The sequence below is a fragment of the Somniosus microcephalus genome, chromosome 13, assembly GCF_052327205.1.
Source record: "Somniosus microcephalus isolate GS21.2 chromosome 13, FLI_Smic_1.0, whole genome shotgun sequence".
Taxonomy (NCBI): domain Eukaryota; kingdom Metazoa; phylum Chordata; class Chondrichthyes; order Squaliformes; family Somniosidae; genus Somniosus; species Somniosus microcephalus.
The window spans coordinates 71,434,950-71,457,090 of NC_140999.1; the positions used below are offsets into that span (position 1 = coordinate 71,434,950).

General features: G+C 47.9%; 1 protein-coding gene across 1 annotated transcript in view; it reads right to left on the reverse strand.

Moving 5' to 3' along the window:
- Window positions 1-12,237, reverse strand: part of smim7 (small integral membrane protein 7) — a 38,134-nt gene extending 25,897 nt beyond the window's left edge. Inside the window, exon 1 of the mRNA XM_086005021.1 lies at window positions 12,091-12,237. Within this exon, the coding sequence (XP_085861147.1) occupies window positions 12,091-12,116 (26 nt within the window). The 5' untranslated portion in view covers window positions 12,117-12,237. The remainder of the gene's footprint in view (window positions 1-12,090) is intronic.
- Between the last annotated feature and the right edge of the window lie 9,904 nt (window positions 12,238-22,141).

Consider the following 22,141-nt stretch of genomic DNA (forward strand, 5'->3'; position numbering starts at 1 on the left):
GGGGTAGGCCATTCAGCCCCTTGAGCCTGCTCCGCATTCGATGAGATCATGGCTGATCTGCGACCTAACTCCAATTACCCGCCTTTGGCCCATATCCCTTAATACCTTTGGTTAACAAAAAGCTATCAATCTACAATTAAAAATTAACTATCTAGCACCAATTGCTGTTTGCGGAAGAGAGTTCCAAACTTCTATGATCCTGTGTGTGTAGAAGTGTTTCCTAATTTCACTCCTGAAAGGTCTGGCTCGAATTTTTAGACTATGCCCCCTAGTCCTAGAATCACCAACCAGTGGAAATAGCTTCTCTCCATCTACTCTATCTATTCCCCTTAACATCTTGAAAACGTCAATCAGATCACCCCTTAACCTTCTAAATTCCAGGGAATACAACCCTAGTTTGTGTAATCTCTCCTCGTAACTTAAACCTTGAAGTCCAGGTATCATTCTGGTAAACCTACGCTGCACTCTCTCCAAGGCCAATATATCCTTCCTACGGTGTAGTGCCCAGAACTGCTCACAGTACTCCAGGTGTGGTCTAACATAGAAACATACAAGATAGGAGCAGGAGATTCAGCCCCTCGAGCCCGCTCCGCCATTTAATGAGATCATGGCTGATCATCCAAATTCAGTACCCTGTCCCTGCTTTCTCCCCATATCCCTTGATCCCTTTAGTCTTAAGAAATATATCTAACTCCTTCTTGAATATATTTAATGAATTGGCCTCAACTGCCTTCTGTGGTAGAGAATTCCACAGGTTCACCACTCTCTGGGTGAAGAAATTCCTCCTCATCTCTGTCCTAAATGGCTTACCCTTTATCATTAGACTGTGACCCCTGGTTCTGGACTCCCCGCCATCGGGAACATCCTTCCTGCATCTGTCTAGTCCTGTTAGAATTTTATAACTTTCAATGAGACCCCCTCTCATTCTTCTAAACTCTAGCAAATATAAGCCGAATCGACCCAATCTCTCCTCATACGTCATTCCTGCCATCCCAGGTATCAGTCTGGTGAATCTTCACTGCACTCTCTCCATGGCAAGAACATCCTTCCTCAAATAAGGTGAACAAAACTGCACACTATACTCAAGGTGTGGTCTCACCAAGGCCCTGTACAACTGCAGCAAGACATCCTTGCTCCTGTACTTGAATCCTCACTATGAAGGCCAACATACCATTTGCCTTCTTAACTGCCTGCTGCACCTGGATGCTTACCTTCAGCGACTGGTGCACAAGGACACCCAAGTCTCGTTGCACTTCCCCTTTTCCCAATCTATTGCCGTCCAGATAATATGTCTTCCTGTTTTTGCCACCGAAATGGATAACCTCACATTTATCCACATTATACTGCATTTGCCATGAATCTGCCCAATCACCCAATCTGTTCAAATCATACTGGAGTTTCTCAGCATCCTCCTCACAGCACACACGCCCACCCAGCTTTGTGTCGTCTGCAAACTTGGAGATATTACATCTAGTTCCCTCGTCTAGATCATTTATATATATTGTGAATAGCTGGGGTCCTAGCACCGATCCCTGCGGTACCCCACTAGTCACTGCCTGCCACTCGGAAAAAAGACTCGTTTATTCCAGCTCTTTGCTTCCCGTCTGCCAACCAGTTCTCTATCCAAGTCAGTACCTTGCCCCCAATCCCGTGTGCTTTAACTTTGCACGCTAATCTTTTATGCAGGACCTTATCGCAAGCCTTCTGAAAGTCCAAATACACCACATCCACTGGTTCTCCCATATCTATTCTACCAGTTACATCCTCAAAAAATTCCAGTATACCGCTGTATACCGCTTTGGATACTGTTGAGGCGGATGACTCACCAGGGGAAGGCAGCAGCAGCCAACTTCCTGGCACTGGGGGTGCTCCTGCTGCCCAGGAAGGGGGGAAAAAGAGTGGGAGAGCAATAGTGGTAGGGGATTCTATAGTAAGGGGAACAGATAGGCGTTTCTGTGGCCGTAGACGTGAATCCAGGATGGTTTGTTGCCTCCCTGGTGCCAGGGTCAAGGATGTCACTGAGCGGCTGCAGGGCATTCTGGAGGGGGAGGGTGAACAGGCAATGGTCGTGGTCCACATTGGTACCAACGACATAGGTAAAAAGAGGGATGAGGTCCTGCATCAAGAATTTAGGGAGCTAGGTAACAGATTAAAGAGCAGGACCTCAAAGGTTGTAATCTCTGGATTACTCCCAGTGCCACGTGCTAGTAAGTATAGGAATGGGAGGATAGAGCAGATGAATGCGTGGCTAAAGAGTTGGTGTAGGGGGGAGGGTTTTACTTTCCTGGATCACTGGGCCTGCTTCTGGGAAAGGTGGGACTTGTACAAGTCGGATGGGTTGCACCTGAACCAGAGCGGGACAAATATCCTTGCGGGGAGGTTTGCTAGCACTGTTGGGGGGGGTTTAAACTAACTTGGCAGGGGGATGGGATACAGAGGGGAGCTGAAATAGGGGGGGATGTGCTGCCAATTATAGAGAAAAAAACAAGTCAGCTTGGTCGACAGGGCAAATATATAAGGGCAAGGCTGGATGGCATCTATTTTAATGCAAGGAGTCTTGCGAATAAGGTGGATGAACTGAAGGTGTTGATAAACACATGGGAGTATGATATTGTTGCTATCACGGAGACATGGTTGAGGGAAGGGCAAGACTGGCAGCTCAATATTCCGGGGTACAGAATCTTCAGGCGAGACAGAGGGGGAGGTATAAGAGGAGGGGGTGTCGCAATATTAATTAAGGAGTCAATTACTGCAGTAAGGAGGGATGATATATTAGCAGGGTCCTCCAATGAGGCCATATGGGTGGAGCTTAAAAACAAAAAGGGGGCAAGCACTTTGCTGGGAGTGTACTATAGGCCTCCAAACAGTCAGGGGGAGATAGAGGAACAGATATGTAGGCAAATCTCAGAGAAATGTGCAAATAATAGGGTAATAATAATGGGGGATTTCAACTTCCCCAATATTAACTGGGATAGTCAGAGTGTGAAAGGCTCAGAGGGTGTAGAATTCTTAAAGTGCATCCAGGAGAGCTTTTTGAGCCAGCATGTAGAAAGTCCTACAAGAGAGGGGGCGGTACTGGACCTAATTCTAGGGAATGTGGCCGGCCAAGTGGAAAAAGTGCTAGTAGGTGAGCACTTTGGTGATAGTGACCATAATATGGTAAGATTTAAGGTGGCCATGGAAAAGGACAGGGATGGGCCGGAAATAAAGGTTCTAAATTGGGGGAAGGCCGATTTTAATAGGATAAGGCAGGATCTGGCCAAAATGGACTGGGATCAGCTACTTGTAGGAAAATCCGCATCGGAGCAATGGGAGGCTTTCAGAAGGGAGATTGAGATCATACAATGGCAACATGTTCCCGTAAAGGTCAAGGGTGGTTCCAAAAACCACAGGGAACCTTGGATGTCAGGGGATATACGGGAATGGATTAGGAAAAAAAGGAGGGCTTTTGGTAGATACAAAAGGCTAAAGACGGAGGAAGCTCTAGAGGAGTACAAAAAGTGCAGGGGGATACTTAAAAAAGAAATTAGGAGATCAAGGAGGGGCCATGAAATAACACTGGCAAGCAAAATAAAGGAAAATCCGAAGATGTTTTATAAGTATATTAAGGGTAAGAGGATAACTAGGGAAAAAATAGGGCCCATTAGGGACAAAAGTGGCAATCTGTGTGGGGAGCCGGAAGATGTAGGAGGGGTTCTGAATGAATTTTTTGCGTCTGTTTTCACTATGGAGAAGGACGATGTAGACATAGAAATAGGGCGGGGGAACTGTGATATGCTCGAACATATTAACATCGAGCGGGGGGAGGTATTGGCGGTTTTAGCTGGCCTAAAAATGGATAAATCCCCAGGCCCGGATGAAATGTATCCCAGGCTGCTGTGTGAGGCAAAGGAGGAGATTGCGGGGGCTCTAACACATATATTCAGGACCTCTCTGGCCACAGGGGATGTGCCAGAGGACTGGAGAACCGCTAATGTAGTACCATTATTCAAGAAGGGTAGTAGGGAAAAACCGGGGAACTACAGGCCAGTGAGCCTAACATCAGTGGTAGGAAAATTATTGGAAAAAATCCTGAGGGACAAAATTTGTCTCCACTTGGAGAGGCAAGGATTAATCAGGGATAGTCAACATGGCTTTGTCAAGGGAAGATCATGTCTGACTAATTTGATTGAATTTTTTGAGGGGGTGACTAGGTGTGTGGATGAGGGTAACGCAGTGGATGTGGTATACATGGATTTCAGTAAGGCCTTCGATAAAGTCCCGCACAGGAGACTGGTCAAGAAGGTAAGAGCCCATGGAATCCAGGGTGCCTTGGCACATTGGATACAAAACTGGCTTAGTGGCAGAAGGCAGAGGGTGATGGTCGAAGGTTGTTTTTGTGACTGGAAGCCTGTGGCCAGTGGGGTACCACAGGGATCGGTGCTGGGTCCCTTGCTGTTTGTGGTCTACATTAATGACTTGGATATGAATGTAAAGGGTATGATCAGTAAGTTCGCGGATGATACAAAAATTGGTAGGGTGGTAAATAGCGAGGAGGGTAGCCTCAGTCTGCAGGACGATATAGATGGGTTGGTCAGATGGGCGGAACAGTGGCAAATGGAATTTAACCCGGAAAAGTGCGAGGTGATGCACTTTGGGGGGACTAACAAGGCAAGGGAATACACAATGAATGGAAAGACCCTAGGCAAGACGGAGGGTCAGAGGGATCTGGGTGTGCAAGTACACAGATCCCTGAAGGCGGCGGAACAGGTGGATAAGGTGGTAAAAAAGGCATATGGGATACTTGCCTTCATTAGCCGAGGCATTGAATATAAGAGCAAGGAGGTTATGATGGAGCTGTATAAAACACTGGTTAGGCCACAGCTGGAATATTGTGTGCAGTTCTGGTCGCCACACTACAGGAAGGATGTGATCGCGTTAGAGAGGGTGCAGAGGAGGTTCACCAGGATGTTACCAGGGCTGGAGCGCTTCAGCTATGAAGAGAGACTGGGCAGGTTGGGTTTGTTTTCCTTGGAGCTGAGGAGGCTGAGGGGGGACATGATTGAGGTGTACAAAATTATGAGGGGCATAGATAGGATGGATGCTGAGGAGCTTTTTCCCTTAGTAGAGGGGTCGATAACTAGGGGGCATAGATTCAAGGTAAAGGGCGGGAGGTTTAGAGGGGATTTGAGAAAGAACTTTTTCACCCAGAGGGTGGTTGGAGTCTGGAACTCACTGCCTGAAAGGGTTGTGGAGGCAGAAACCCTCACAACATTTAAGAAGCATTTGGATGTGCACTTGAAATGCCATAGCATACAAGGCTACGGGCCAAATGCTGGAATATGGGATTAGATTAGACAGGGCTTGATGGCCGGCGCGGACACGATGGGCCGAAGGGCCTCTATCCGTGCTGTATTACTCTATGACTCGATTAGTCAAGCATGATTTACCTTTTGTAAATCCATGTTGACTTTGTCCGATCCTGTCACTGTTTTCCAAGTGCTCTGCTATTACATCTTTTATAATGGACTCTAGCATTTTCCCCACTACTGATGTCAGGCTTACCGGTCTGTAATTCCCCGTTTTCTCTCTATCACCTTTTTTAAATAGTGGGGTTACATTAGCTACCCGCCAATCCATGGGTACTGTTCCAGAGTCTATAGAATTTTGGAAGATGACCAGCAATGCATCTACTATTTCTAGGGCCACTTCCTTAAGTACCCTAGGATGTAGATTATCAGGCCCTGGGGATTTATCGGCCTTCAATCCCGTCAATTTCCCTAACACCATTTCCCTACAAATACTGATTTCATTCAATTCCTCCCTCTCATTAGACCCTATGTTCCCCAACATCTCTGGGAGGTATTTGTGTCCTCCTTTGTGAAGACAGAACCAAAGTATGTATTTAATTGGTCTGCCATTTCTTTGTTCCCCATTATAAATTCCCCTGATTCTGACTACAAGGGACCTACGCTTGACTTCACCAATCTTTTTCTCTTTACATATCTATAGAAGCTTTTACAGTCAGTTTTTATGTTCCTTGCAAGCTTACTCTCAATCTATTTTCCCCCTCTTCATTAATCCCTTTGTTCTCCTTTGCTGAATCCTAAACTGCTCCCAATCCTCAGGTTTGCTGCTTTTTCTGGCCAAATTATATGTCCTCTCCTTGGATCTTATGCTATCCCTAATTTCCCTTGTTAGCCACAGTTGTCACCTTTTTTGTTTTATTTTTATGCCAAACAGGGATGAACAAATTCTGTAGTTCATCCATGCGATCTTTAAATGTTTGCCATTGCCGATCCACCATCAACCCTTTAAGTAACGTTCCCCAATCCATCCTAGCGAACTCGTGCCTCATACCATCGTAGTTTCCTTTATTTAAATTCAGGGCCCTAGTCTCTGAGTCAACTACTTCACTCTCCATCTTAATGAAGAATTCTATCATATTATGATCGCTCCTCCCAAAGAGGCCTCGCACAAGATTGCTAATTAATCCTTTCTCATTACATAATACCCAGTCTAAGATGGCCTGATCTCTAGTTGGTTCCTCGACATATTGGTCCAGGAAACTATCCCGTATACACTCCAGGAATTTCTCCTCCACAGTATTGTTACTAATTTGGTTAGCCCAATCTATATGTAGATTAAAGTCACCCATGATAACTGCTGTGCCCTTATTGCACGCGTCTCTAATTTCCTGTTTAATGCCATCCCCAACCTCAGCATTACTGTTTGGGGGTCTGTATACAACTGCCACTAACGTTTTCTGCCCCTTGATATTTCTCAGCTCTGCTCATACAGATTCCACATCATCAGAGCTAATATCCTTCCTTACTATTGTATTAATCTGCTCTTTAACCAGCAATGCTACCCCAACTCCTTTTCCTTTTTTCCTATCCTTCCTGAATATTGAATACCCCTGGATGTTGAATTCCCAGACTTGGTCATCCTGGAGCCATGTCCCTGTAATCCCAATTATATCATATCTGTTTACATCTATTTGCGTAGCTAATTCATCCACCTTATTACGAATGCTCCTCGCATTAAGACACAAAGCCTTCAGGCTTGATTTAACACTCTTAGTCCTTTTAGAATTATTATTTACAGTGGCCCTGTTTGATTTACACCCTTGATTTTTCTGCCTTCCACTTTTGCTTTTCTCCTTCCTGTCTTTTGTTTCTATCCTTGCTTCCCTTTTCTCTGTCTCCCTGCACAGGTTCCCAAACCCCTGCCATTTTAGATTAAACCCTCCCCAACAGCACTTGCAAACACTCCCCCCATGGACATCGGTTCCGGTCCCACCCAGGTGCAAACCGTCCAGTTTGTACTGGTCCCACCTCCCCCAGAACCGGTTCCAATGTCCCAGGAATTTGAATCCCTTGCACCATTCCTCTAGCCACGTATTCATCTGAAATATCTTTCTATTTCTACTCTGACTAGCACGTGGCACTGGTAGCAATCCTGAGATTACTACCTTTGAGGTCCTATTTTTTTTAATTTACCTAACTCCCTATATTCAGCTTTTAGGACCTCATCCTGCTTTTTACCTATATCGTTGGTACCTATATGCACCACGACAACCAGGGTTTTGTACAGCTGCAGCATAACTTCTGCCCCCTTGTATTCTAGTCCTCTAGATATAAAGGCCAGCACTCCATTAGCCTTTTTGATTATTTTCTGTACCTGTTCATGACATTTTAATGATCTATGTACTTGAACCCAAAGTTTCTTTGGACATTCACTGTTTTTAGCTTTTCACCATTTAGAAAGTAACCTGTTCATCCACTTTGGACCTAAAAAGGATAGATCAACAGATCAACCAACCACATTCAGCTGCCATCTGGATCATCCATGTCAAAATGTCAGACAATCCCATGCTCACTTAATTCACCCTTCTCCTTTCAAAATTAAATTTTTGGAGTTGTGTTAAAATGGCCTCCTTCTGTGCCATAAATTTCTGCGAAAAGTGAAAAACAAATTCATAGAGAACAGCGCATTTACTGGCATTTTGGGTGAGGTGGAAGGGAGGAGAAAGAAAACCGCCTTCATAGCAGCAGGTCCTGTATTGTGAGGTTGGACAAGGCAAGGCTGACTGATCTGATCGGATAGCAAAAGGCAGTCATACAAATGCAGACCACTGCAATTACGTAATTTATTTAAAAAAATCGTTGATTGGAACATTTCCTGCCCTTTGACCTCCTGTGTAATTGGAGGACAGTGTTGGCATGACTAAATCAAACTTAATTTTTTAAAGGAAGTTTATAAAATGAAACAAAAATAGAAAATACTCAGCAGGTCAGGCAGTATCTGCGGAGAGAGAAACAGAGTTAACGTTTCAGGTCGATGACCTGTTGTCAGAACTCTGTGACCTGCTGAGTATTTCGAGCATTTTCTGTTTTTGTTTCAGAATCCAGCATCCACAGTATTTTGCTTTTGTATTTATAAAATGAAACAACTTTTATGAATGAAGCAGTTCAAGGTGGTTAATCGAGAGAAACTGTTCTGCATATGCATTTTTAAAGTGGATGTTTTGAAGTTGAAAAAGCTTATTCCTTACTTGGGAGGTTATTGATAAGCTCAGCCCAGATGTTACAAACTGGTCCAGACTTTGAAGCAATAAAGAATTTGATGCTGATCAAATTTGCTATCAGATCAAAACTAATGCTGATCAGCTGTGGCAGGTCCTGTTAACTGAAATTAAGTTTTAAAGTGTTTTATATAAAAGGCGATCAAATTCCACACAGAAACTCTGCTTTAGAAAACCAAAAAGAAAGCTGTAAATTAATCAAGGGATACTTTCAGCAACAAATGGAACTCACAAAAACCTTGGACTGTTGTACACATTTAAAGGCACAATGTCATCAGGCTTTCAGTTTAAGGAACAGAACTTAAGGACCAGGTGCTAAATAAGGATCTGTCCATGTCAGTTCTGCTCTTACTCGCTTATACAAGTGCAGCTGCTAACAATTCATGAATGTGACTTTAAAGCAACTGTAATATTGTCCATGCCAAAATGGAAAAGTCATATTGGCAACGGGGGGATTGCGGCCCAACTTTTCCATCGTTATTTGAAGATCTGCTCTGGGCAGCAGTGGTAAATGTCATCGAATGGGCTAAGAGGTCAGCGAGCCAAGATAACAGGCCTGAACTAAGTCCCATCAGCAGTATCGAGCAGAGCTGCCTCCAGGTCATTGACACTGCAGGGCTGGCTCAGACAGTACTTGTTATCAGAGGAGTTAAGACAAAGACAGGCCTAGTCTGCTAGCGAGTGTAGGCCTAGAGTGTATTGTAAAATCCATCACAAATGTACAATGCACTGTGCGATCTTACAACAGGTACCAACTCAAACTTCACGTTTTGTGTGCGCAAAAGTAACAGGTTAGATTATTCTTCCTCTTACTCAACACCTCCCAGAAATAGTGGAGAACTTCCCAGAAATAGTGGAGAACCAATGATTTAGCGAGAGTGGGCAACTGAAAGAAATTAGTATTAGCAAAAAAAAAGTACTGAAGAAATTAATGGGACTGAAAGCCGATAAATCCCCTGGACCTGATGGCCTACATCTTAGGGTTTTGAAAGAGGTGGCTGTAGAGATAGTGGGTACATTGGTCGTCGTCTTCCAAAATGCCATTGATTCTAGTGTAGGAACCTCTGTTCCTTACCAAAAGATGGAGTTCGACTCACGAAGTCAAAACAATAAACTTTAATGAACAAACGAAGCAAGTTAACAACTACAGGATGAACTGGAAACGTGTCTGGTCTGCTTGGAAACCTTTCTCCAACTGTCTGGAACTGCTAGAAGGTTCCGAGCTATCACCCTCTCTCCAACTGCCTGGAACTGCTAGAGGGTTCCGAGCTCTGACGTCATCACGCAGAGTACAGGAATGAAGCCTGAGTGCAGTAACAGATACATTTAAAGGTACATTGTCAGACTATATAACAGAGCTGTAAAAAGGAATTATATACAATGTCCATAGCCCAATGGTGGCTCCGCCACACTAGAACGATTCCCATGGATTGGAAAGTAGCAAATGGAACCCCACTACTTAAGAAAGGAGGGAGAGAAAACAGGGAACTAAAGACCAGTTAGCCTGACATCAGTAGTAGGGAAAATACTAGAATCTATTATTAAGGACGTGGCAACAGGGCACTTAGAAAACAATAGGATTGGGCAGAGTCAACACGGATTTATGAAAGGAAAATCGTGTTTGACCAATCTGTTAGTTTTTTGAGGTTGTAACTAGCAGAATGGATAAGGGGGAACCAGTGAATGTGGTGTATTTGGATTTTCAGAAGGCATTCGATAAAGTGCCATACAAGAGGTTATTAAACAAAATTAGGGCTCATGGGATTGGGGTAATATACTAGCATGGATCGATGATTGGTTAACAGACAGAAAACAGAGTAGGAATAAACGGGTCATTTTCGGTTGGCAGGTTGTAACCAGTGGGGTACCGCAAGGATCTGTGCTTGGGCCTCAGCTATTCACAATCTACATCAATGATTTGGATGAGGGGCCCAAATTCAAGTTTGCTGATCATACAAAGCTAATGTAAGTTGTGAGGAGGATGCAAAGAGGCTTCAAGGGGATATAGACAGGCTAAGTAAGTGGGCAAGAACATGGAAGCCCCGGGAGGGGCGGCTGGTGAGCAGGCCCGGGCGTTGGGCTGAAGATTGTCGGACAGGAGGAATGGTGGAAATGGAATGGCGGCGCGCACAGACGCAGCGGCTTTGCTTCTCCCAGGACGGTGCTATTTACGTTTAATGTTAATGTTATTTGTACTGGACTCATGGGAGCTTGCAAGATCACATTTCGTTGTTCATGTACTTGTGCATTGTACAATGACAATAAAGTTGAATTATTATTATTTGGTCGGAAAAATAGAAAAGCAGAGTATTTTTTTAAATAGTGAGAGATTGGGAAATGTTGGTGTTCAGAGGGACCTGGGTGTCCTTGTACACGAATCACTGAAAGTTAACATGCAGGTACAGCAAGCAATTAGGAAAGCAAATGGTATGTTGGCCTTTATTACAAGAGGATTTGAGTATAAGAGTAAAGATGTCTAACTGCAATTATATAGAGCCCTGGGGAGACCAAACCTGGAGTATTGTGTACAGTTTTGGTCTCCTTACCTAAGGAAGGATATACTTGCCATAGAGGGAGTGCAACAAAGGATCACCAGACTAATTCCTGGGATGGGGGGATTGTCCTATGAGGAGAGATTGAGTAGGCTAGGCCTATATTCCCTAGCGTTTAGAAGAATGAGAGGTGATCTCATTGAAACATACAAAATTCTTACAGTACTTGATAGGGTAGATGCAGGGAGGATGTTTCCCCTGGCTGGGGAGTCTAGAACCAGGGGTCACAGTCTCAGAATAAGGGTTTGACCATTTAGGACTGAGATGAGGAGAAATGTCTTCACTCAGAGGGTGGTAAATCTTTGGAATTCTCTACCCCAGAGGGCTGTGGAGGCTCAGTCGTTGAGTATATTCAAAACAGAGATCGATGTTTTTTTGGATATTAAGGGAATCAAGGGATATGGGGATATTGCAGGAAAGTGGAAATGAGTTAGATGATCAGCCATAATCATACTGAATGGTGGAGCAGGCTCAAAGGGCCAAATGGCCTACTCCTGCTCCTATTTCTTATGTTATGTTCTTATGCACTCAACACCAAACTCAAGTCACTGGCTCAAACCTGTGGCCAGCAGTCCACAATTCAAACAGCAAACCACTACTACACCAATGCATCCAACAATATCAACCAAACCCCATCCCTCCACGACACCAACCCACCCCACCAAATTACCCCCGCCCCATCACACCAACCCGCCCGACTATATCAACCAAACGCCACCCCCTCTTCCTCCCCCCACCTCCCAAATTCCATCCCCTCCCGACCAACAATGCCCAGGCCGGGATACTTTGAATTTAATGATCGGTCAGGCGGTCCCCGGGCCTCCCCGAGAGGGTAAGGGATCCCTGGCTGTCGCTGCCCAGGTTCCCCGTTCTCTCGGGCACAGTCCCGGGCCCCGGCCTTAGCCGAGCAGCAGAGAGTCTCCGATCCCCGCGGCCCCTGCCCGGAGCTCGCGGCCCAATCCCCGGCCTTACCCAAACAGCAAAAAGTCTCCGATCATCTTCACCCAGCTCCAGCTCACCACCCGCCGCAACCTAACCCGACACCAGCCAATCACAGCACGCGCCGCTGCCAACGCGGTGGCTGAAGGCGGGGCTCGAAACAGCACGGGCGGTTGGCCGGCGTGCGGGGCATTGTGACATCTCAATCACGCGTCCAGGCCTCCAATCAAAACCCACCGTCCGGCGGGGGCGTGTTTTCAGTGGGTGGGTGTTCTCGGGGGGCGTCGGTCCTCGGAGAGCGGGTGGTCTCCGGGAAACGCTGTCCCTCAGGGGAGTGAGTGTCCTGGGCGGGGGCGTCCTCAGGGGAGTGAGTGTCCTGGGGGAGTGTCCTCAGGGGTGTGAGTGTCCTCAGGGGAGTGAGACCCCTGGGGGGGGCGTCCTCAGGGGAGTGAGTGTCCTGGGGAGGTGTCCTCAGGGGAGTGAGTGTCCTGGGGGGGCGTCCTCAGGGGCGTGAGTGTCCTCAGGGGAGTGAGTGTCATGGGGGTGCATCCTCAGGGGAGTGTCCTGGGGCGGGGCGTCCTCAGGGGAGTGAGTGTCCTCAGGGGAGTGAGACCCCTGGGGGGGCGTCCTCAGGGGAGTGAGACCCCTGGGGGGCGTCCTCAGGGGAGTGAGACCCCTGGGGGGCGGGCGTCCTCAGGGGAGTGAGACCCCTGGGGGGCGGGCGTCCTCAGGGGAGTGAGACCCCTGGGGGGCGGGCGTCCTCAGGGGAGTGAGACCCCTGGGGGGCGGGCGTCCTCAGGGGAGTGAGACCCCTGGGGGGGGGCGTCCTCAGGGGAGTGAGACCCCTGGGGGGGGGGGCGTCCTCAGGGGAGTGAGACCCCTGGGGGGGGGGGGGCGTCCTCAGGGGAGTGAGTGTCCTGGGAGGGGCGTCCTCAGGGGAGTGAGTGTCCTGGGAGGGGCGTCCTCAGGGGAGTGAGTGTCCTCAGGGGAGTGAGTGTCCTCAGGGGAGTGAGTGTCCTGGGGGTGTGTCCTCAGGGGAGTGAGTGTCCTGGGGGGGTGTCCTCAGGGGAGTGAGTGTCCTGGGGGGGGCGTCCTCAGGGGAGTGAGTGTCCTCAGGGGAGTGAGTGTCCTGGGGGTGTGTCCTCAGGGGAGTGAGTGTCCTGGGGGGGTGTCCTCAGGGGAGTGAGTGTCCTGGGGGGGGCGTCCTCAGGGAAGTGAGTGTCCGGGGGTTAGTGAGTGTCTTGGGGGGGGCGTCCTCAGGGGAGTGAGTGTCCTGGAGGGGGGGGGGGTGTCCTCAGGGGAGTGAGTGTCCTGGGGGGGCGTCCTCAGGGGAGTGAGTGTCCTGGGGGGGGGCGTCCTCAGGGGAGTGAGTGTCCTGGGGGGGGGCGTCCTCAGGGGTGTGAGTGTCCTGGGGGGGTGTCCTCAGTGGAGTGAGTGTCCTGGGGGGTTGTCCTCAGGGGAGTGAATGTTCTGGGGGGGTGGGTGTCCTGGGGGAGGGCGTCCTCAGGGGAGTGGGTGTCCTGGGGGGGGGGGGTGGCATCCTGGGGGGAGTGAGTGTCCGGGGGGGGGGGTGGTGGTGGGGCATCCTCAGGGGAGTGTGTGCCCTGGGGGGCGGGGGGGGCGTCCTCAGGGGAGTGAGTGTCCTGGGGGGGGGGGGATCCTCAGGGGAGTGAGTGTCCTGGGGGGGGGCGTCCTGGGGGAGTGAGTGTCCTGGGCGGGGGGGGGGGGTGTCCTCAGGGGAGTGAGTGTCTTGGGGGGAGTGAGTGTCTTGGGGGAATGTGTCCTGGGGGGAGTGAGTGTCCTGGGGGGGGGGGGTGTGTCCTGGGGGGGAGTGTGTCCTGGGGGGAGTGAGTGTCAATACTAACAATACTAACAATAACCAGCCCCAGGACAGTGACAGGGTAACACAAAGAATTCGACCCAACACAATCGTCGCTAAGCAAAAGGAAAAATATCTGACATATTGGGCAGAAACAACAAAAACCCAAAGCAAACTCAATTGCTACTTGGCCCTAAACAGACAATACAACATAGCTGATTACCTGACCATGGTAAAGGATAACAAACTGAGAAGAACCTTGACAAGGTACAGACTTAGCGAACATAGCCTAGCGATCGAAAAAGGCAGACACAGGCAGACCAGGCTGCCAAGAGAGGACAGGATATGCTCTCACTGCAGTCAGGGAGTGGTGGAGACAGAGATGCACTTCCTCACAGCTTGTGGAAAATATCAGGGCATCAGGGAGAATTTCTACCAAAAATTCTCACAAATATGCCCTGATTTCAGAAATCTGAATGACAACCAAAAACTCCCATTCCTACTGGGAGAGGAGAGAAGCTGTATAACACTGGCGGCACACTATGTTACAGCTTGCCATGAACAGAGGGACAACCAGTAAACTAAGAAAAGAATATATATAAACAATGCGAATGTATATTTATACACTCAGGGATATACCTGTTTATACAATGTATGAATAGAACTGCGTTTATGTGCTTAACCATAAATGTATTTTGATGCTTTGGCAACATAAGATGTAACTTATCATGCCAATAAAGCGATTTGAATTGTGAATTGTGAATTGAGTGTCCTGGGGGGGGGCGTCCTCAGGGGAGTGAGTGTCCTTGGGGGGGGGGGGGCGTCCTCAGGGGAGTGAGTGTCCTGGGGGGGGGGGGGCGTCCTCAGGGGAGTGAGTGTCCTGGGGGGGGGGGGCGTCCTGGGGGTGGGGGCATCCTCAGGGGAGTGAGTGTCCTGGGGGGAGTGTGTGTCCTGGGGGGGTGTCCTCAGGGGAGTGAGTGCCCTGGGGAGTGCGTGTCCTCCGGGGAGTGCGTGTCCTCCGGGGAGTGCGTGTCCTCGGGGGGCGTCCTCAGGGGAGTGAGTGTCCTGGGGGGGTGTCCTCAGGGGAGTGAGTGTCCTGGGGGGGTGTCCTCAGGGGAGTGAGTGTCCTGGGGGGGTGTCCTCAGGGGAGTGAGTGCCCTGGGGAGTGCGTGTCCTCCGGGGAGTGCGTGTCCTCCGGGGAGTGCGTGTCCTCGGGGGGCGTCCTCAGGGGAGTGAGTGTCCTGGGGGGGTGTCCTCAGGGGAGTGAGTGCCCTGGGGAGTGCGTGTCCTCCGGGGAGTGCGTGTCCTCGGGGGGCGTCCTCAGGGGAGTGAGTGTCCTGGCGAGAGTGTCCTCAGGGGAGTGAGTGTCCTGGGGAGTGCGTGTCCTCCGGGGAGTGCGTGTCCTCGAGGGGCGTCCTCAGGGGAGTGAGTGTCCTGGCGAGAGTGTCCTCAGGGGAGTGAGTGTCCTGGCGAGAGTGTCCTCAGGGGAGTGAGTGTCCTGGCGAGAGTGTCCTCAGGGGAGTGTGTGTCCTGGGGGGGTGTCCTCAGGGGAGTGAGTGTCCTGTGGAGGGGTGCGGGGGTGGGGGGGGGGTGTCCTCGGAGAGTAGCTTTCCCAGAGGGCGGGTGTGCTCAGGGAGTGGATGTCCTGGGGGTGGGTGACCTGGATTGGGTGTCGGGGGATGTGACCTGCGAGTGGGTGTTCCGGGGGTCTGGTTGTCCCGGGGGAGTGAGTGTCTGGGGGGCTAGTGTCCCGAGGGGGGGGAGTGGGTGTCCGGGGGGGGTGGCTAGTGTCTCGAGGGGCGGGTGTCCTCGGAGCGGGAGGGGGTGTGGCCTGCGAACGAGTGTCCTCACAGAGTGGCTGTACTGTGGGGGTAGGTGTCCTGGAGGGGGGTGTGGCAGGTGTCCTCGGAGGGAGTGGGTGTCCTCAGGGAGTGTAAGGCTTCGAACGGGTGTCCTGAGGGGGTGGGCATTTGAAAGTTTCTCATCATTTAAAAAAAATCCTGTTTTTCTATTCTTCCTACCAAAGTGAATAACCTCATAATTCCCTAAATGATCTAGACGAGGGAACTAGATGTAATATCTCCAAGTTTGCAGACGACACAAAGCTGGGTGGGTGTGTGTGCTGTGAGGAGGATGCCGAGAAACTCCAGTATGACTGAGACAGGTTGGGTGATTGGGCAGATGTATGGCAGATGCAGTATAATGTGGATAATTGCGAGGTTATCCACTTTGGTGTCAAAAACAGGAAGGCAGATTATTATCTGAATGGCAATAGATTGGGAGAAGGGGGAAGTGCAACGAGACCTGGGTGTCCTTGTGCACCAGTTGCTGAAGGTATGCATGCAGGTGCAGCAGGTGGTTAAGAAGGCAAATGGTATGTTGGCCTTTGTAGCGAGAGGATTCGAGTACAGGAAGAAGGATGTCTTGCTGCAGTTATACAGGGCCTTGGTGAGACCACACCTTGAGTATTCTGTGCAGTTTTGGTCGCCTTATCTGAGGAAGGATGTTCTTGCCATGGAGGGAGTGCAGCAAAGATTCACCAGACTGATACCTGGGATGGCAGGAATGACGTATGAGGAGAGATTGGGTCAATTGGGCTTATACTCGCTGGAGTTTAGAAGAATGAGAGGGGATCTCATTGAAACTTATAAAATTCTAACAGGACTAGACAGACTAGATGCAGGAAGGATGTTCCCGATGGCAGGGGAGTTCAGAACCAGGGGTCACAGTCTAAGGATAAGGGGTAAGCCATTTAGGACTGAGATGAGGAGGAATTTCTTCACCCAGACAGTGGTGAACCTGTGGAATTCTCTACCACAGAAGGCAGTTGAGGCCAATTCATTAAATATATTCAAGAAGGAGTTAGATATATTTCTTAAGGCTAAAGGGATCAAGGGATATGGGGAGAAGGCAGGGACAGGGTACTGAGTTCGGATGATCAGCCATGACCTCATTGAATGGCGGAGCAGGCTTGAGGGGCCGAATGGCCTACTCCTGCTCCTATCTTCTATGTTTCTATGTAAATCTATCTATATCCCTTTGCAGACTCTCAGTTCTCCTCACAGCTTACTGTTCCACTGAGCTTTGTATCGTCAGCAAACTTGGATACATTACACTCGGTCCCTTCATCTAGTTCATTAATATAGATTGTAAATAACTGAGGCCCCAACACAGACCCTTGCAGCTTCCCACCAGTTACAGCCTGCCAACCTGAAAAGATCTGTTTATCCCTACTCTGTTTTCTGTCCGTTAACCAGTCCTCTATCCATGCTACTATATTACCCCCAACCCCATGAGTCCTAACCTTGTGTAATAACCATATAACCTTTTATATGGCACCTTATCGAATGTCTTTTGGAAATCCAAATATTCTACATCCACTGGTTCCCCTTTATCTACCCTGCTAGTTACATCCTCAAAAAACTCTAATAAATTTGTCAAATATGATTTCCCTTTCATAAAACCATGTTGACTCTGCCTAATCATGTTATGATTTTCTAAATGCCCTGATACCACTTCCTTAACAATGGATTCCAGCATTTTCCTGACAACTGATGTCAGGCTAACTGGCCTGTAGTTCCCTGTTTTCTCTCTCCCTCCTTTCTTGAATAGTGGTTAGATTTGTGACCTTCCAATCCGCTGGGACCGTTCTAGAATCTAGGAAGATCAAAACCAATGCATCCACTATCTCTTCAGCCACCTCTTTTAGAACCCTAGGATGTAGGCCGTCAGGTCCAGGGCATTTGTCGGCTTTTAGTCCCATTAGTTTCTCTAGTACTTTTTCTCTACTTATATTAATTACGTTAAGTTCCTCACCCTCATTAGACCCTTGGTTCCCCACCATTTTTGGTATGCTTTTTGGTTCTTCCACTGTGAAGACAGATACAAAATATTTGTTTAACGTTTCTGCCATTTCCATATTCCCCACAATAATTAATCCTGTCTCAGCCTCTAAGGGACCAACATTTACTTTTGCTGCTCTCTTCCTTTTTACATACTTGTAGAAGCTCTTACAACCTGCTTTTATATTTCTTGCTAGTTTTTTCTCATTCTATTTTTTCCCTTTTTATCAGTTGTTTGGTCATCCTTTGCTGGTTTCTGAAACTCTCGCTTACTACTATTCTTTGCAATATTATAAGGTTCTTCTTTCAATCTAATGCTGTCCCTAACTTCTTTAGTTAGCCACGGTTGGATCATTTTTCCAGTGGAGTTTTTATTTTGTAAGACGTTCTAATTGTCTGACAGTTTATAGAGTTCAGACTCGTGGAACAGACAACACAAAACCCAATGAATCTGTGAAACTTCTTTTACTTAAAAATCAACAAGAGGTTACAAGTAATTACCAGAATACAAACTGTACTCCATTCATGTACTTATTACAAGCAAGCATCTGAAATCATTTACTTTAAGCTCAGGTGATTGTAAGCAAAACCACACACATACTAACACCAGATGAGAGGTCAATTCAACGATGACAGACGTAGACTAACTTTAACTGGCAACTGACCAGGTCACCATCGACTGCAGCCCCGAATGTTTTGAAACTGTACCTTTTATACCCCAAAATTTGGCAACTCTCCCACTGTGTACGTGTCCCTAACTATATGTCATAATGGTCGGCAGTTGTTTTCTCAGACCCTCATCACTAGTCCGTTAGGCAACTGTGGGCCTTCAAGGCTAGGTACATTCCATAGTCTGTTATCGTACTGATTTCACAGTCAATAATCTGTTCCCACAGAACTTCAATAAGCTAGTTTTCCATATCTGTTGAAAGACAATTGGCAGCTTTTACAGCTTACAAGTCAAACAGTTTATTTTGCAAAGTTCTCACAGCAACCAGTCTTTGTCCTTGCGAAGCATGATGGTAAAATTTGGTCAACTTTTACAGCAAATAGTATGTTCTATAGTTTCTCAATGGAATGTATTTTTGTTGAGAATTATGAAATATTTCTTTAAATGCTAGCTACTGCTTATCTACCGCCATACCTTTTAATCTATTTTTCCCAATCTACCTTAGCCATCTCGCCCCTCATACCTATGTAATTGGCTTTATTTAAGTTTAAGACTCTAGTTCGGACTTGGGTAAGTCACTCTCAAACTTAATGTGAAATTCTATCATATTATGATCACTCTGCTCCACGGTATCCTTTACTATGAGATTGCTAATTAACCCTGTCTCATTACACAATACAAGATCTAAAATAGCCTGTTCCCTGGCTGGTTCCATGACGTATTGTTCTAGGAAACTGTACCGAATGCATTCCAGGAACTCGTCCTCCAGATTACATTTGCCAATTTGATTTGTCCAGTTTATATGAAGATTAAAGTCCCCCACGATTATTGCATTACCATTGTTACAAGCTCCTACTATTTCTTGATTAATATTCTGTCCAATGGTATAGCTACTGCTAGGGGGCCTGCATATTACTTCTGCCAGTGTTTTCTGCCCCTTCTTATTCCTTATCTCCACCCATACAGATTCTACTTCCTGATCTTCCGCGCCGAGATCCTTTCCCTCTGCTGTCCTTATTGTCATCCTTTATTATCAGGGCTACTCCCCCTCCTTTTCCATTCTGCCTGTCTTTTCGAAACGTTAAGTAGTACCCTAGAACATTTAGTTCCCAACCTTGGTCACCTTGCAACTATGTCTCTGCAATAGCTATTAGATCAAACCCATTTATCTCTAGTTGTGCCACTAGTTCGTCTATCTTATTATGAATGCTTCGTGCATTCAAATAAAGAGCCTTTAATTTAACTTTTTTGGCATTATTCCCTGCTTTGACCTTATTCTCTGCTGCACTGCTACCATTAAACTCTCTGTCCCTTCCTGTCATACTCTGCTTGTTTTTGCCCAAATCACGACACTGCTCTATTGCCTTGACCTTTCTCTTTAGATTTCTAAATTCCGCCCCCCCCCCCCCGCCTTTTTAGTTTAAAGCCCTAGTTATTCGATTCACCAGGACGCTGGTCCCAGCCCAGTTTAAGTGGAGCCCGTCCCGACAAAACAGCTCCCTCTTTCCCCAGTACTAGTGCCAGTGCCCCATGAATTGAAACTTCCCACACCACTCTTTGAGCCACGCATTTAACTCTCTGATCTGCTTGACCCTATGCCAATTTACGCCTGGCTCAAGTAGTAATGCAGAGATTATTACCCTTGAGGTTCTGCTTATTAATTTAGACCCTAGCTCCTCAAACTCCCTCAGCAGAACCTTCTTCTTCTTTCTACCTATGTCGTTGGTTCCTACATGGACCACGGCAACTGGATCCTCCCCCTCCCACTCCCAAGTTCTTCTCCAGCCATGAGGAGATATCCTGACCCTGGCACACTGCCTTCGGGTCTCTTTCGTGGCTGCAGAGAACAGTATCTATCCCTCTGACTATACTGTCCCCTACTACTACCACATTCCTTCCTTCTCTTCCCCCCCCCCCCGCACTTAGATGGCCCCCTGTACCACTGTATTGTGGTCAGTTTGCCCATCCTCCCTGCAGTCCTTTTCCTCATCCATACAGGTAGCAAGTACCTCGTACCTGTTGGACAAGATCCAGGGCTGAGGCTCCTCCATCACTACATCCTGGGTCTCCATACATAGAAATATAGAAGATAGGAGCAGGAGTAGGGCATTCGGCCCCTCGAGCCTGCTCCGCCATTCAATGCGATCATGGCTGATCATCCAAATTCAGTACCCGGTCCCTGCTTTCTCCCCATACCCCTTGATCCCTTTAGCCTTAAGAAATATATCCAACTCCTTCTTGAATATATTTAATGTATTGGCCTCTACTGCCTTCTGTGGTAGAGAATTCCACAGGTTCACCACTCTCTGGGTGAAGAAATTCCTCCTCATTTCTGTCCTAAATGGCCTACCCCTTATCCTTAGACTGTGACCCCTGGTTCTGGACTCTCCGACCATCGGGAACATCCTTCCTGCATCTAGCCTGTCCAGTCCTGTCAGAATTTTATAAGTTTCAATGAGATCCCCTCTCATTCTTCTAAACTCCAGCGAGTACAAGCAAGTACAACCTTCCTGACTCGCGGTCACACCCTCCTGTCCCTGATCACTGACGAAATCTAAAGTACTACTTAACCTAAAGGGTGTGACTGCCTCCTGGAACAAAGTGTTCAGGTAACTCTCCCCTTCCCTGATGCATTGCAATGTCTGTAGGGAGTGGGAGTCCAGGGGTCCTCAGGGAGAAGGTGTCCTCAGGAAGTTTAAAAAATTTACTCACATGATCTGAGTGTCACTGGCAAGGCTAGCATTTATTGCCGATCCCTAATTGCAGAGTTAAGAGTTGTGGTAAACCACTTTTATCGTTCACTATCGTTACACTATGGTTATCACTGTTTATATCGTTACACTATGGTTATCACTGTTTACACTGTTGTATCACTACACAAGGTCACCTCTTGTCACGCTGTTATACCTGGGCTGACCACAGCTGACTCCGCCCATGGCTCCGCCTGCTTGCCCAGGTATAAAGGTGGTCGACTGGCTGGTATTCCTCCTTGTTGGACCCGATCACCCACGAGGGTGGGCTCTGTCATTCAGCCAATAAAAACCTATAGTTACTATCTTAACTCGTCGCTTTTCATTGGATGAATTGATAGGTATATCAATTTTATTGGCTAAATTTTGAAATGAGTGGACCGGAGCAGCCAAATGACCAGCCAAACGGCCAGCTACAAGAGCCACAGCAGCCGGCCTGGCTGCGAGCCCTCTGACCGCCGTACTTGGATCTAAACCCACAGGCAGCGAACTCAGCCCTCGACTTCAAACACTGGCTGAGCTGTTTCGAATCCTACCTGGGAGAATCCGGCGTGCCTCCGGGATCCAAACTAAGAGTTCTGACCGCCCAAGTGAGCCCTAAAGTATTTGCATTCATCCAGGACCTTACTACATACGAGGACGCCCTCAATCTGCTGAAAGAGCAGTACCGGAGCCCGGTAAATTCTATGTATGCCAGACATCTCCTAAGATCCCGCTCGCAACAGCCAGGAGAGTCTGTAGATGAATTTTTACGGGCACTACAAACACTCGGCAGGGACTGTGACTTTAAAGCTGTAACGGCTGCAGAAAATACTGAAGGGAATATCCGCGATGCCTTCGTGAAAGACCTTCGGTCCGACTACTCACGGCAAAGACTGCTCGAATCAAAGGACCTCGACCTGAATACAACTGCAGCCCTCGCTTGCTCTCTGGAAGTGGCCCATCGGGACCTCGAGGCGTATTCCAGGTACTGTGCTGCGCGACCCTGGGACTCGGGCCCGAC